Below are 13,908 nucleotides of genomic sequence, written 5' to 3'. Positions count from 1 at the left end.
GGCTGAAATCTGTCCTGGGTGAAGCCACTGAAGTCCCACGGCTGCCAAAGGGTCTGTCCCACTGTCCCTGCCCCGGCCTGAGGGGATAAACTCTGCCAGACCAGGGACAGGACCTGCCTGGCTGCAGAGGGTGCCCACAGGAGAAGCTGTGCCTAGGAGAGAGTTAGGCCAGCTCAGTCTCAGGCTCAGGTGGGCTCCATCCAGATCAAAGCCTTCCGCCACACAAAGGATATTGTGGTGGCAGAACCACTTAAGTATAACTATATTTAAATCAGTATCTATGTAAAATAAACTGTGTCGATGTAAAGCACAACCATATTTGTGTGGGAGCATCTGCTGCTCTGACTGTGCTGGCAAACAAAGCTCCCCCAGCTCAGGAACCCCTGACACGCAGCACAGCCCAGATCTCCATCTCCTGAGCCCCAGAGGTTCAGCCCTGCTGGGAGCACACACTCGTGCTGCGTAGGCAAGAGCTGGAATAAAGAAATGCTCATTATTATGAGAAACACAGAAACTGAGACTCCTGCAATTAATTAAAACGGAAATCAGAGCTGGGCCACGGGAGCCTAAACACTGGGGGGGACTAGAAAACAAGCTGGGGGAAAAATAGTAATATTCTCAAGGGCAGATGAAGATAACCATCAGAGGCTACACCCCAGCTGGCCCTGAGTCACCCCAGGACAGGGTACTGGGCTGGCAGGGTGTGGTCCCAGCATCTTACTGGGGATCTGTCCCTCCGCCCACCACAGCCCCGCTGGAAACGGCTCCAGAGACAGGGAGGCCTCAGCAAAACACGATACTTCAGAGGATGTTTTTCTCCAAAGAGGCTGGGAAGGGTTTGATTTTTCTACCTGAGAATAACTGTGTTATATCGTGCCCAGTTGATCTCTCCTGTTGTTCACCTCGAGGCCAGGCTGGGCTGCCCGTCCTTTGTGGAGGAGCAGGATTGGGCTGCGATGCCATGAAGGGGAATTCTGACTGAGGCTGCAGGACACAAACCCAGCCTGGGGTGCCCTGTCTGCTGCTCCAGCCCAGGCTCACCACAGTGGGTCTCCCCACGGCGCAGCCCGGACTGGAGCTGGGCAGCAAACATTCCTCCCATCCCACAAAAATCCTCCTGCTCTCCATCAGGACGAACCCGAGATGTTTCAGCACTTCTGGCCCTGTTTGCTAAAGAAACAAGCCAGCTGTGTGTGCCTGTCCTCCCCCTCTCCCATAAACTCTTCATCCTTTCCCTGACTTCAGCCCAGTCTGGCTGACCAGGTGGAGGTGCCCTGGTGTGACAGTCCCACGAGTGTCACACCAACAGGCAGCTCCACAGAGACTCAGGTCACACTTCCAGAGCCCAGGTAACTCCCCCAGGAGCCTCAGTTTTGTGGGAAGGCAGCTGTGCTGCTTGGGGAGCAGTGCCTGGGAAGCTGTGCCACGTCTGGCTGCCCCCAGATCTTTGCAGATGCCCCTCGGTGCCTAATCCTGCATCCCAGCCCGGGGGGTTATCAGGGCCCTGTGGCCTCCCTGCCACCAAACAGGTCACAGATAAGCAAAAGGCACTTTTGTGCTCCTGCCTCCCTGCCTGGGTTTCTTGGAATCCAGCTGCTCTCAAAAGAGAAATGAGACAAACAACTGTGTGGGGCTGAGGACTGATAGAGCTGCTGGGAGCTCCTGGCACTGCCTTCCCATGCCTGGGCAAGGGGGAGAGGCTGCCCTGAGGTATCATCAGGCTCAGACCCCTGCACACAGAGAAGATTAAGGGGGGGAAGAGCTGAGGGCACTTCCAGAGGCAGCTGTGCCACAGAACTGCAGGTTTTCAAGGGGACACCCCATGGGTTGGCTCAGCCCCCCCTCCCTTCCCCCAGGGGGTCCAATCTGCCTGTTCTTGTGTCAGTGCTTTGCTGGGGCTGCTACAGCACATAAAGGACTGGAAATAACCTCCAGAATTCATATTTGCACTCCTTCTGGAGTGACTGCTCAGCCCCCTGCCAGGGCAGCTCCTCTGTCCCACTGTCCCCTGCTCCTGGGTTGGTATGAAGTGATGCCAAGTGTCTGCAGGAATTGTTTCAGGACAGAGATTGTGATCTGTCTGAGAGAGGGGAGACACATTCATCCAAGTGTCAGCTCTTGCTGTGAACACACCAACCAGAGGCTCACAATGTGCCCTGGAAACTCCTGCTTGGGTCAGGAGCTGGCTCAGCTCTGGAGACCAGCGTGACATCCAGGGAAAGAGCAGATCCCTCTTCTTCAGGCATAAACTAGTGGAGATTACCCACATGACCCTAATTAGTAATAACCTATAAACCATGGACTGTGTATTTATCCTGACAGGACTCTCCTACTAGATGGGGTTGGGAAATGCTGCAAGACAGACCAAACCCCTAAGTTCTGCAGTTATAGCCACCAAAATCCTGGATGATTCCTTCCGTGACACAAACAGGGGAGCCCTCAGCCCCCTCCACACCCACAGGCAGGATGGTTACTCTGTGGCTGCTGGTGGCAGGGCTGCAGGGCTCCTTTCCTGGGTGCCAAGAGCTGAGACAGCAGGGTGGAAAAGGTTCAGAGACGGGGCTGGTGTTTGCCACCAGTCATCCCCCGCAGCCCCCACTGAGGTTGGTCCCCACGTGTGGCACAAAGCCCATTCAAACAAACCTATTTTAACCTGACAAACATGTTAAAAGTATTCATAAGTGTTTATTTACTTCCTGCAGGGTAAAAGTTAAGGAGAAAAATAGATGCTCAGCAACGATCTCTGCTCACCTGCAGAGGCTGATGGTCGGATGCACAGCTGAGGAGAGCAGGGCAGCCCTGAAGGCAGAGCAGTTTCCCCTCCCCGTGTCTTGGCAGCCTCACACCTGCAGCCCTGGCTCAGCCAGGCCCTTGCAGGCACAGGAGGTGCTGAAGATGTGTCTGGGTGCTTTGAGCTAAACCTGCAAACCACTGCTGAGAGCAGAGATCCTGCCGGGGGTCCTGAGCTGCCTCCGAGCTCTGCTCACACCCTGGGCTGAACCCTGAGCCCTGCAAGCTTTCCCAGGGCTTTAACAGCTGCATCAGAGTTGAAAACCAACTGAAAGTGAGGCAGAAGAACGCGGCACAAGGCCTTTGAAGAGAGGCAGTGCAGGAGTGTTACACAGCAGCTCTGGGCAGCAGTTTCCCCACACGCTGTCCCAGCCAGAATCACGTCAGATTTTCCCCACCCTGGTGCTGTCCCTGCTGCTCTCACACCCCATCAGCTGTTTGCATGTCACTGGGATGCAAGGGCTGAGCATCCCCTCTGCTGAACCCTGGGCTCGCTCTGATGGCACTCGGGATTTGGAGCATCCCAAATATTGGGATTTTGTCATTCCCTGCATTGGCCAAGCCACACAATTCGGGATAAGTGACCTACACATATGTACCTCAGCAGGCTGGAGGGGTGGCCTGGCTCCCTCCTGTGCAGGAGGACAGAAAACTGCTGAGCTAAAGATAAAAACCATTATCTCCCCGGATGAAGAATTTGGGGAAATCTCTGAAAATCTGAGACTTTCTGGGGTATTTCCAGTGGGGAGGCTGACCTGGGCTCTGCCTGTCAATGCAGTTAAATACATCAGCCAAAGAAAAGGGCAAACCTCCCACTTTATTTATTTATTTCCTGGCTCAGGCTGGAAATTCACCCAGGACTGGTTTGGAAGGTACTTTCCATAAGCCTGGAGTCCATCTGTGCTTGCCTGGGCCCAGCTCCCCCATAAAACATGTGCACATGGAAACCTGAGCTGGCCTGAAAAGCACCAGCCCCTGAATACCTGAGTTCAGAACAGGCTTTTTCCAAGTGAAAAGCCCTTGGAAGACAAATCCCCAGCTGCTGTGGAAAGGAATAACACAAACTGCACAGAACTCCTGGGCTGGAGCTTGTAGACTCACATCCCCCCAGCTCCACTGCCAGCCCTGTGCCAGCAAAATGCCTCCCAGCACCAGGAGCGCAGGATGGATGTGTCTCCACGGGGATGCTGCTCCTCCCCTCTCTCAGTGCTCATACTGGGGGGTTTGGCTGCAAACCCAGCACACAGCTGGTCTGAGCCTTGTCTGATTTGGGAGTTCAGGCACCAGTGCAGGTCTCAGCCCCAGGGCATTCCAGGCAGGGGCACAAACAGTTGCTTTGCTGCTTTGCCAAGGAATTTGGCACAGCCCAAGGATGCCCTGCACTCAGGTGGGATGAGACCAGCGAGTGACCTCCACAGGCAGCAGGGCTGGCCTGGGCTCTGATGCAAAGAATAAAGCAAGACACTTCATATATTTGGGCTCTGGGGTTGTTCCCTGCCCTGAACCTCCCGTTTGCCCAAGCTGAGGTTCCTGCACTGCAGGGCCAGGGGCAGGGGCCAGGGCAGGCTCCTGCAGCAGCCTCCCTGCACCCGCTCCAACTTCTGCTCTCACATAGGAAGTTGATAAAAACCTCACTTGGTTGCAAAAAAGAAAATCAGATTTCAAAACCGCTGCTCAAAGGGCTCCAGAGCCTCGCAGAGGTCCTGGCATTAACCCTTTCCAGAAGGTCCCTTCCAGCTGCACCCGGGCCAGGGGCTGACACCAGATCCCTCTGTCTCACCTTGCTCAGATCTTTGGGGACTTTTTGTTCCCTGAGCTCTTGCTCATGTTCTCTTGTGATGTGGCTTTTGCCTTGGGACCTATCACATGTCAAATCTCATCAATAACTGGGTTGGGAGGAGGAGGGGATGGAGGAAAGGGGGGGTTTGGAAAAGCTGCTGCCTCAGTGTCCACCCACTGCCAAAGAGGAGCAAAGAGGGGGAAAAAAGCAGTGGCTGGAAAACCCCATCACCCAGTCAGCAAAACACTTGGCTCCTGCTGGGAAGATCCACCTTCTTGGTGATTGCAAAGGCTTTCCCAGTTCTGGGTTCCAGCCCCCAAATCCTGATTCCGAGGGGCTCCTCACCAAAGAGCCAAGTTTCACCTCTTTTCAGGGTATTTTCCACCCAGCCTAAGTGAGAGTCACTTCTGCAGCTGGGAACAGACCCAGGGACCCAAATACCTGTCTCCTGCCAGCCTGGGGCTGGAGAGGTGCAGGCAGCACTGCAGAGCCCAGGGAAGCCACTGATCCATGCTCAGGAATCCCCCTGGCACACGGGACATCCCAGAGAACCAACCTCTTGGGTCTGCTCAGAGGGTCAGCACAGCCCTGGCTCTTTGTGAAGGGTCTGAAAAAGATTTGGCCTTGGGGGCTTCAGTTTGGGAAGTCCCAATTTTGCCATCCAAGATAGGCAGGAAAAATGTCCCAAAGCAGGGCAATTTTCAGCCTTTTTTCGCCCATTTCCTTCAAGACCTGACACTGGGGCAGAGTAGAGGGAAATGCAGCAGCCACAGCTCCAGCTCAGCCATCCACACACGAGCTGCTCCTGCTGCCCCAGCAGGCAGTCAGGGAACAGCCTGCTCGCAGGGGAAGAGATTCCACGTTTTCTGGGATCTGGGATCCCGGATTTGTCCCACCTCTCAACACCCTCCTGCAAACGCCCCTCTGGAAGCCACACAAGGGAGCTGCCCAAACCCTCCCTGCCAGGCCTGGCCCCTTTGCCACGTCCCTACCACTGCAGAAGAGCTGGGCACAAGGTCCCAACCATCCCACTGTCCTTCCCCAGGCAGGATCCGGGCACTTCCCTTCCCCCTGGGCTGGGTGGTGCTGCCTGGGGAGCAGGTGCCCTGTGCTCCCTCCTGAGCCCTCTGCCCTCCTCTCCCTGGGGCTGTGATTAAATCGAGCCTGTTCAACCGCCACAGCCAGATGTGGGGCCTCCCCTCCTCACAGACAAAGGGCAAACCCAGCGAGGTGCCCCCGTGGTGACAGTTGTGTGCACGTGGAGCGTGGCCTGTGCCCCCCGTGGGAACTCGGTTCATCAGCCCTTCAGAGCCTTTTTACCCCAGAACAGACCCTGCTGCTGGTGAGGCTGAGGAAGTGGCTGCTCTGCCAGGCTCCACGTGCCCCCCGCACAAACACAACCCTCCCTGAGAAGGGTGGGCAGAGCTCAGCTCTCCTTTGCCCCAGGAGCCTTTCCCAGCACAGCCCTGCTCTTCCCCATCTCCACGGGCCAGTATCAGCCTTGTCCCCTCCATCTCAGACATTTCCTTCCCTCCAGCCAAACTGGACAGTTCCACAGCCACAGAAAACTCGCTCAGATCAGTTCTTGGGGTGACCCCAGAATCCCCTTGGCTCGGAGGAATTCCTCACACCAAACCCAAGTGACACAGAGGGAAGCTTTGCCCAGGGATGTGATCCAGCACCAACAGTTTGTAGCCACAAACGTTGTCTTCGCTCAGTTTTTTTCCATCTCTTCAAAACTGCCTTTCCTGGGACGGAGGAATCGGGGATTTCCCAGCCCACCATCACCAGGTGGGACCCTCAGAGGGACCAAGGCCACTCCCCAGGGAATTGCACAAGAGGGGCAGCGAGTGCAGCCAAGGCAGAAACTCTGCCAGGGAAAGTTAAGGGAGGTTTTGGAGAAACCTTCAGACAGAGAGAGGAGGAGACGGAGCCGTGAGGGAGGAAGGGGCTGATCTCTGTCCCTGTGCCCGGGCAGGGAGGTGAACACACAGCACCTATCGTGGCCTCCCAGCTGGGGCAGCTCCCTGGGGCTGTGGGGCACAGGGGACACCCCTGGGGACCTTTATCAGGGGCTGCTCCTCCTTTCTCTCTGCCTTGCTCCAAACTCTCCATGTCCAAAAAGGGCGGGAGATGTCACGGAATCAGCGGCACATCCTGAACAGCTGCTGCCACCCCCTATCTCTGCCTCACCCCTTGTGTCTCACTGCTGCTCCTGCAGTCCCCAGAGACCAAACTGCCCTGCCAGGCTGGGGTGGAGGGGTGTCAGAACCCCCCGAGGGCTGCAGAGCTCTGGGGGGATTCAGCTCTGGGTTCCCTCTGGCTGATTCAGGACCTCCACAGACCCACTGCCTTTGGGTTGGCAACAGCCCTCTGGAGAAGTTTTCCCAGCTCAGGCTTATTCCATGACATGAGCAGGAGCCTCCTTTCCTCTCAAGGAGGGGAGAGGGTAGAGAGGGTGTTTCCAAGGCCCAAGGCTTCTCCTGGAGCAGCGTGGCTGCACCTCCCACCTGGACAATGGGATTGTTCCGTGGGCACAGGGAGGAGGATGTACAGACCCAGCCAGGTCTCTCCATCCATTTGCACAAAGATCCTTAAGCACCTGATTCCAGTTTGAATGCACCTCCACACCAGCAAAGGAATCCTTCTTTGAAGGGTCAATGGTTTTTAGCAACAGCGTTCCTCCTGAAGTCAAGGAGGGCTGTAAAAAAGCCATTTTTTGAGGGGGGGGAGGAAAAAAAAAAAGTCCTTGAAAGAAAACTAATGTTATTCAAGTGATTTAACAAACCTCACCCTCCCAACAGCCTATTTAAGGATTTTTTTCCCAAGAAGCCTCCCCTTTCCCTGAAGATCTTTTTTTTGAGCACAGATGAATCAACCTCAGGCTTTGTTCTTAGGAAGAATCTTTTATCAGCTTCTTGCCCTGATAGGGACAATTTTCATTTCATCTGAAAATGGGGACAAGGAGCTGATTTGATCAAACAAGAATCGGCCCAAACCCGAGCTCTAAACTCAGCTTGAGCTGTTGAGAAGGTCCAATAGGTTCACACAAGTCCCTACATTTCATCCATTGCTATTGCTTCTGTATTTCCAGGATCCCACTGGGAAGAAAAAAGTGCCTTTCATCAGCCTCTGGGCTCAGATTTGTGGATACAGGCATCTGCTCAAAGTGCTTTGCTAAGAAACACCAGTAGATTAAAATGACAGATTTAATGGGCAAGAAAAGGTGACAACTGTCCCTCTCAACCCCGTTATTGTCACCCCCTCCTGTAACTCCAAGCATTTGCCCAACTCTGCAACTCTTCCAGTCAAACCACTGCTGGTTCTTCACTGTTTCCCCCCATCCCATTTCAAAGGTGGGTAAGAACACCCTCAGCAAGGGAAGGTCACTGTCAGACACAAAGCCCACGAGCAGAGCCAGGCCCTCCAAGGCTCTGCTCAGTTCCCAGTGGCAGAGGAATTTTGCACCACATCCCCCAAACCCCCTGAGTCCAACCTGGGAGGATTTCCCAGCCATGTCCACGTCTGAGGCTCCTCAAACCCACCCAAACCCTTCCTTGCCCCTCAGAGATGCTCAGACAGGACCCACGGGCACCACCACAGCCCAGGAGAGTTTCCCAAACCTTCACATCCTTCTGCTCGGAAGCAGAGCCAGGTCAGCCCATGATCCACTGCAGGAATGACTCAGCTGGCCCTGGATGCTCCAGGGGGAATGTGGGAGCTGCCCAGAGCCCATCCCACCCCCCCATCCCCATCCCCGGGCTGTGCATGGAGCAGCAGGATTCCTTCCCCCACGCCTGCCCCGAGGAGGCACCACCCTGGCTGTGGTTTCCTGCAGTGCCAGTGGGGTTTGGCACAGCCAGTAGAGAAACCCCAGTGTGGGGAGTGCCCTGTGTGAGGCTCCTGCCCCGAGGGGGGGTGGAAATGTGACCCCCTGGGGCCACCAGCACCTCCCTGTGCACAATCCCACGGGAACACGCAGCACGGAGCTCTCTGGGAGCACAGGGGGCTTCACCTGGCGAGGTGTGAGCCAGAGGGGTGTGCAGCAGCAGGCACTGGCCTGGCTTCACTGGCATTTGTGTTCTGAGGGTGCCCTCTGTGTGTGCAGCACTTCCTCTGACAGCACGAACCTCTGAGCCTCTGGAAATGACATTTAAATACAGGCAGGCCCCCCCTGAGGTGGGGAATGGGCTCATGGCCCCAGGCAAAATATGCCCAGTGTGGCCAGAGGGGTCAACAAAGAGGGATAATTTGGGTTTGCTGTGAGAACACGTTGTACTGGCACCTGCTCAGTCAGTGAGTGAGAAGAGGAGGGTTCAATCCCTGCCAGGGATGAGGCAGAGGCAGTGTCCCTTCTCCCAGAGTCCCTCCAGCTGTTTGAAGGATCCCCTAAGGGGCCAGCTCATCATCACCCCTGCCCAAGGCAGAGAGGCTGGGCCAGGCCAGTCCTGGCTCTGCCAAATGTGCCACCAGCTGTCCCTGACACCGCTGGGGACATGATGGTCCAGAGCATCCCTGATCCCAAGGGACTGCACCAGGGGCAAGGCCAAAGCAGCAGCAGTTTGCCCAAAGCCAGGATGGGAAGTCACAATGACAGTTTGCAGATGAGACCAGGCAGAGACCTCGTTATCCCATCCAGTATGGGGGGGAATGTGAGGACCAGTTGTGTTTTCTGTAGGAATCTGCCCTGGGGAGCACCCCCTAAACCTGGAGGGCTCCTCTGCCTGTTCTCTCAGCACAACACCACCTCAGAATTTCCTCAGAAAACAAAGTTCACGTGAAAAACCAGTTGCACAAAAGCAGTTTTAACCCATCTCTTCATCACCTTTGGACCCCAGAGCTGGGGCAGAGGGACAGGAGGAGCAGAACATCCCCTGAGTCACTGGAGAGGCAGGAGGAGCTGAGCAAGATCCACAGCAGAGGCTCTGCCCAGCCTGGAGTGGGGGTGACGTGCCTGGAGGATTAGATATGGCCCTGACTCAGGGGGCAGTGGGAAGGGACAGTTTGCACATCAGCTGAATGTTGAAATAAAAGTCCCAGCAAACACCAATCACCCCAGGGACGGGTGATGGGAGCAGGAAAGATGCTCTGACATCCCAGCCTGGCCAGACAGAGCTCCTGGGACCTCCTTGCTCCTACAGGCTCATCCTTATGGAGCAAGACTTGCTGGGGGAGACACGGGGTGGGGGGAGCTGAGCCAGGGACCCTCTGGGGTCAGACTCCAGCACGGACACTGCCAGGACAAGCTGGGAAGGGACCCAGCTGGGACTGGCTGGGAACACCTGTCCAGTTTATCTGCCCATAAACAACAACACTCTCCAAAGACAGGCAGTTTTCCTGTGGATCCTGGCATTTTGGGAGCACGCTGCACCCTCCAGGAGCCCAATCCCCTTCCCCTGCGAGGGATGCAGCTGATTTCCTGCTCTCACAGTGCTGCTCTGCACTCCCAGCACCTGGATCTTGTTATGTCTCTGTGAGATCAAAGAGCCTCCACCACAGACACCTTCTCCCCTGTGGTTATTTAGAGGTTTGACTAAACCTCTCCAAGCTTTACTCTGAAAATTCCACCCTGGAACACTTAACTCACACCCTGAGAGGTGTTTTGCACTCTGGAAACTCTCCTCCACTCCCTGTCCCTGTTGCATCTTTTGGAAATTGAGTCTAAATTCCAGAAGGGAGCTCTCAGAACTATCCAGAGAATTTATCCACACCTCACTGGGAAATCCTTTCTGGATCAGCCTCCTGTACCAAACAACAAACCCAGCAAGAAATCTTTTACTTAGAGAGCCTTGAACAACCCCCCATGTGCATTGCCAACAACACCACCACTGCTGCTCTGGACTAATAAACAAACAAACAATATTCCCCAAATATAAAAACTTCCTCAAAACTGTAAACGAAATAACAAGAACCAGCAGCCCCAACGTGGCTGTAACCTCCCTGTGGTCGAGTTTTCATCCCTGCAAGGCACAGGCCAATGTCCTTAGGGGGAAAACCCCAAAACCTTCTCAGAGGAGCAGTTTATTCCCTCCTTGCCCAGCAGCAGCAGCAGCTTCCTTTGCCTGTCAAGTGTTTGTCCTTATCAAACTGCACCACAAACCCTCCCCAGATCTGGTCAGTCAAGGAATTTGGGGGGCTCAGAGGAGCTTTTGGTGGCAGCTGAGGGGGGGAGGATCTACGTGACTTCACTGCGGGTGATTTTGGCTGCCGAATGAGGTGGCTCAGAAACCAGGACATCGTGGTCACCACGTGCCCTCTGGTGGCAGCAGGGCTGGGACAGACCCGGGCAGGAGGGCACCTGCCTCCTTCGGGGACCAACTGCTCCAGCCAGGGCACATCTCGGGAAGCCACGGGCACAGTGGGAGTTCAGAGGGACATGAGAATAAACCTCTTCAAGCTTTACTCTGAAAAACTCCTGACACAGGCTGCAAAATTTCCCCCCCGTACACTGAGCTCAGTGACTCCCATCTAATCACCCACCTCTCTCCAAGCTGTGATTTTCAAACATCAGGGTCACCCCCCCCAGCCTTCTGTGGGCTCTTCTGCTGTGCTGAGCATCTCCCCTGCTTGAAAAATAACGGAGTCTTGGGCTCTCCCAACCCAAAAAGTCATCAGTTCCCATCATACTCTTTTAAAAGATGAATTTCCAGCAGTGTCACAGCTCCCCCCAGGACTGTATGTACAAAAACAACTGTTCAGCTCTATCTCAACAAGGTCTCAACCCCTGTCTGGGGTCACCCGACTGCTCAGTGCCAGAGCACCTGGGAATCCCAACTCCTGCCTCTCCTTTTAGATCATCTGCCTGTAATTCTGGGTTAAACCACACAAACTTTTCCCTTTCTCAGTTTGACACCAATGTCAATGGGGGTTTATTGTTGCTAAAATGGGAAACAAGGGGAAAGGTTCCAGTCTTTGGGAAAACACCTCATGGGAAGGTACACAGACTGTCCCCACCCTGCATTTTTCATTTTGCTGCCAGCTGACTGATTTCACAGCCCTTGAGAGACAGGTTCAAACCCTTCAATCACCGTCACTGGACCTCTATGGATGTTTTCTCTTCCCACCCCATCAGTCAGAGGAGAGCTGTGCACGAGGGAAGAACGACACACCCACACCAGGGATGTTGTACCATCACTGTAGGGCTGGGGGAACCCTGCTTGTGCTGATCCCACACGGACAGCACTGCTCTGGGGGAGCTTTCCAAGGGCACTGAGCCACCAACAGCAGTATTTCAATGTCAGCTGCTGCCTTTTATCAGCTCTGAAAGCACCTCAAGTTCCTCAGCTGGAGGGCTCAGTGTCTCAGCACAGGTGTCCCATCCCTGGAAGTGTCCAAGGCCAGGTTGGACAGGGCTTGGAGCAACCTGGGCTAGTGGAAGGTGTCCCTGCCCGTGGCAGAGGGTGGCACTGGATATCTTCAAGGTCTCTTCCCGCCCAAACCAGTCTGGGATCGTGTGTTCCTACCTCCAAACTCAGCTCTCCATCCCCTCAGCCCACGCTGGGCTGCCCCTGCACCCCCAGCCCTGGCACACAAACCCCTCCCTGCTGAGGGGACAGGGTGGCATCACAGCCTGGCAGAACACAGAGAACATCACAGCCAGACCTCCAGACTCGCCCCCCCCAGCCATTCCAGGGAATTTTGAACATCCCTGGCACAATCCTGCCCCCCAGCCCTGCCCACAGCTCTGTCATCCCTGAACCCAGAAGGCAGATTTCCCTCCTCAGCACATTGGCAGCCCCTGAAACAACTTTGCCTCCTACCTTTGGTGATCAAGAAGTTTGCTTTGTTCCAGCAGGTGCATTCACCTGGAATGATCCAACCTCCCCCTTCCTCTGCCTCCTCCTCTCCCTGTCTTTGCGGGGATTTTGGTGCTCCTGCAGGTGAGGACCAGCAGCCTGTGGGAGCTGTGCTGCCACCCAGCCCCAGTGCACTCAGGACCTTTAATTCCCAGCGTGGCAGCTGTTGTTTACATCACTTTTTTCCCTTCTCCCTCTCACGGGCAGCAATTGGTTCTCACACTGTTCTTGCTCTCCCACACATGTGCTAAAACAGGAAGCGAGGGGTGGGAGCTGGGGGTTTCCTGTGCTGTCTTTGTGAAACACTTTGGTGAGAGCAAAGCTTTGATCACAGACGCGTGAGTACACGAGGCGGTCACACCGAGGAGCAGCTCAGAACACACAGTACTTACAACAGGAAACCCTTGCTGCTCCCATGGTTACAGGGCTCCTGGGGCTTCCAAAGGGGGGTTTAGTAAATCATTTCCGAGTGGGATCGTGATGCCGGGGCAGGAGGTTTGTGTTCCCGGTCACCCTGCAGAGGCAGGGGCTGGGCTTGCTGCACGACGTGGAATATGACAGGATTGGCTCAAGTCAGGATGTTCTTTGGTGAAAGAACTTGTGTGCTTTCAAGCCTAACCAGCAGGAAGGGAGAGCTGCTCAGAGGCACAAGCAGCAGTTCCATCCCTGGCTCCAGGACATCCCGGAATTAACAAGCCTTAGGGACGCAGTAAATCAGGATGTCGATGGGGCAGAGGGACAGAAGGAGTGTTTGTGCAGACATTGCTGACTTGGAAAAAAACTCGAGGTCCCCGTACCCTAGAGCTGAACTGTCTTCATTATAAACCTCACCTGGACACAATAAATCCCACCTGGACATTATAACACCCAATTATCATCATTATAAACCCCACCTGGACACATCCCTGTGTCACCTGCTCCAGGTGACCCTGCCTTGGCAGGGGAGTTGGACTGGATGAGGGGATCCAGATGTGCAGGTGGGATCCAGGTGTGTGTGTGTGTGACATCCAGGTGTGCAGGGATCCAGGGGTGTGTGTGTGGGATCCAGATGTGCAGGTGGGATCCAGGGGTGTGTGGGTGACATCCAGGTGTGCAGGGATCCAGGGGTGTGTGTGTGGGATCCAGATGTGCAGGTGGGATCCAGGGGTGTGTGTGTGACATCCAGGTGTGCCGGTGGATCCAGCTGTTGCCGCCGCCCACGTGCTCCCTCCCTGCCCGAACTACAACTCCCACAATGCCCCGCGCGCCCGACTGTCCTCGCACCGCCCCTGGCGCATGCGCACAGCTCCACATGGCTCCAAGATGGCCGACGCGGCGTCCGGCGGCTCCGGCACGGTGAGGGCGGCTCGTCCCCGGGGCTCGGGGCCGCAGTGGCGGGGCCGGCGGCGGGGTCGGGCGGGGCGGCAGTGCCCGGTGCCCCCGGGGCAGGGGGCAGGCCCAGGCCCGGCCGCGGGGAGCGGGGGCGATGGCCCGAGGGAGGGAGGCGCTGATTGGCTGAAGGGCCCGGAGGGGGGCGGAGTTTGATTGACGCGTGCGGCGGGT

General features: G+C 55.7%; 2 protein-coding genes across 2 annotated transcripts in view; one reads left to right on the top strand and one right to left on the bottom strand.

Moving 5' to 3' along the window:
• CCND3 (cyclin D3) overlaps positions 1-12,897 on the bottom strand; it is a 35,865-nt gene extending 22,968 nt beyond the window's left edge. Inside the window, exon 1 of the mRNA XM_027659619.1 lies at positions 12,331-12,897. The gene's annotated coding sequence lies outside the window, so the exon portion shown is untranslated. The remainder of the gene's footprint in view (positions 1-12,330) is intronic.
• Positions 12,898-13,641: 744 nt separating this feature from the next.
• The window catches only part of TAF8 (TATA-box binding protein associated factor 8), a 5,524-nt gene continuing 5,257 nt past the window's right edge, over positions 13,642-13,908 (top strand). The window contains exon 1 of the mRNA XM_027659617.1: positions 13,642-13,701. Coding sequence (XP_027515418.1) covers positions 13,642-13,701 — 60 coding nt within the window. The remainder of the gene's footprint in view (positions 13,702-13,908) is intronic.

The sequence above is a fragment of the Corapipo altera genome, unplaced genomic scaffold (assembly GCF_003945725.1).
Source record: "Corapipo altera isolate COAL_440 unplaced genomic scaffold, ASM394572v1 77b, whole genome shotgun sequence".
Classification (NCBI taxonomy): Eukaryota; Metazoa; Chordata; class Aves; order Passeriformes; family Pipridae; genus Corapipo; species Corapipo altera.
This window is presented reverse-complemented; position numbering and strand designations above follow the sequence as displayed.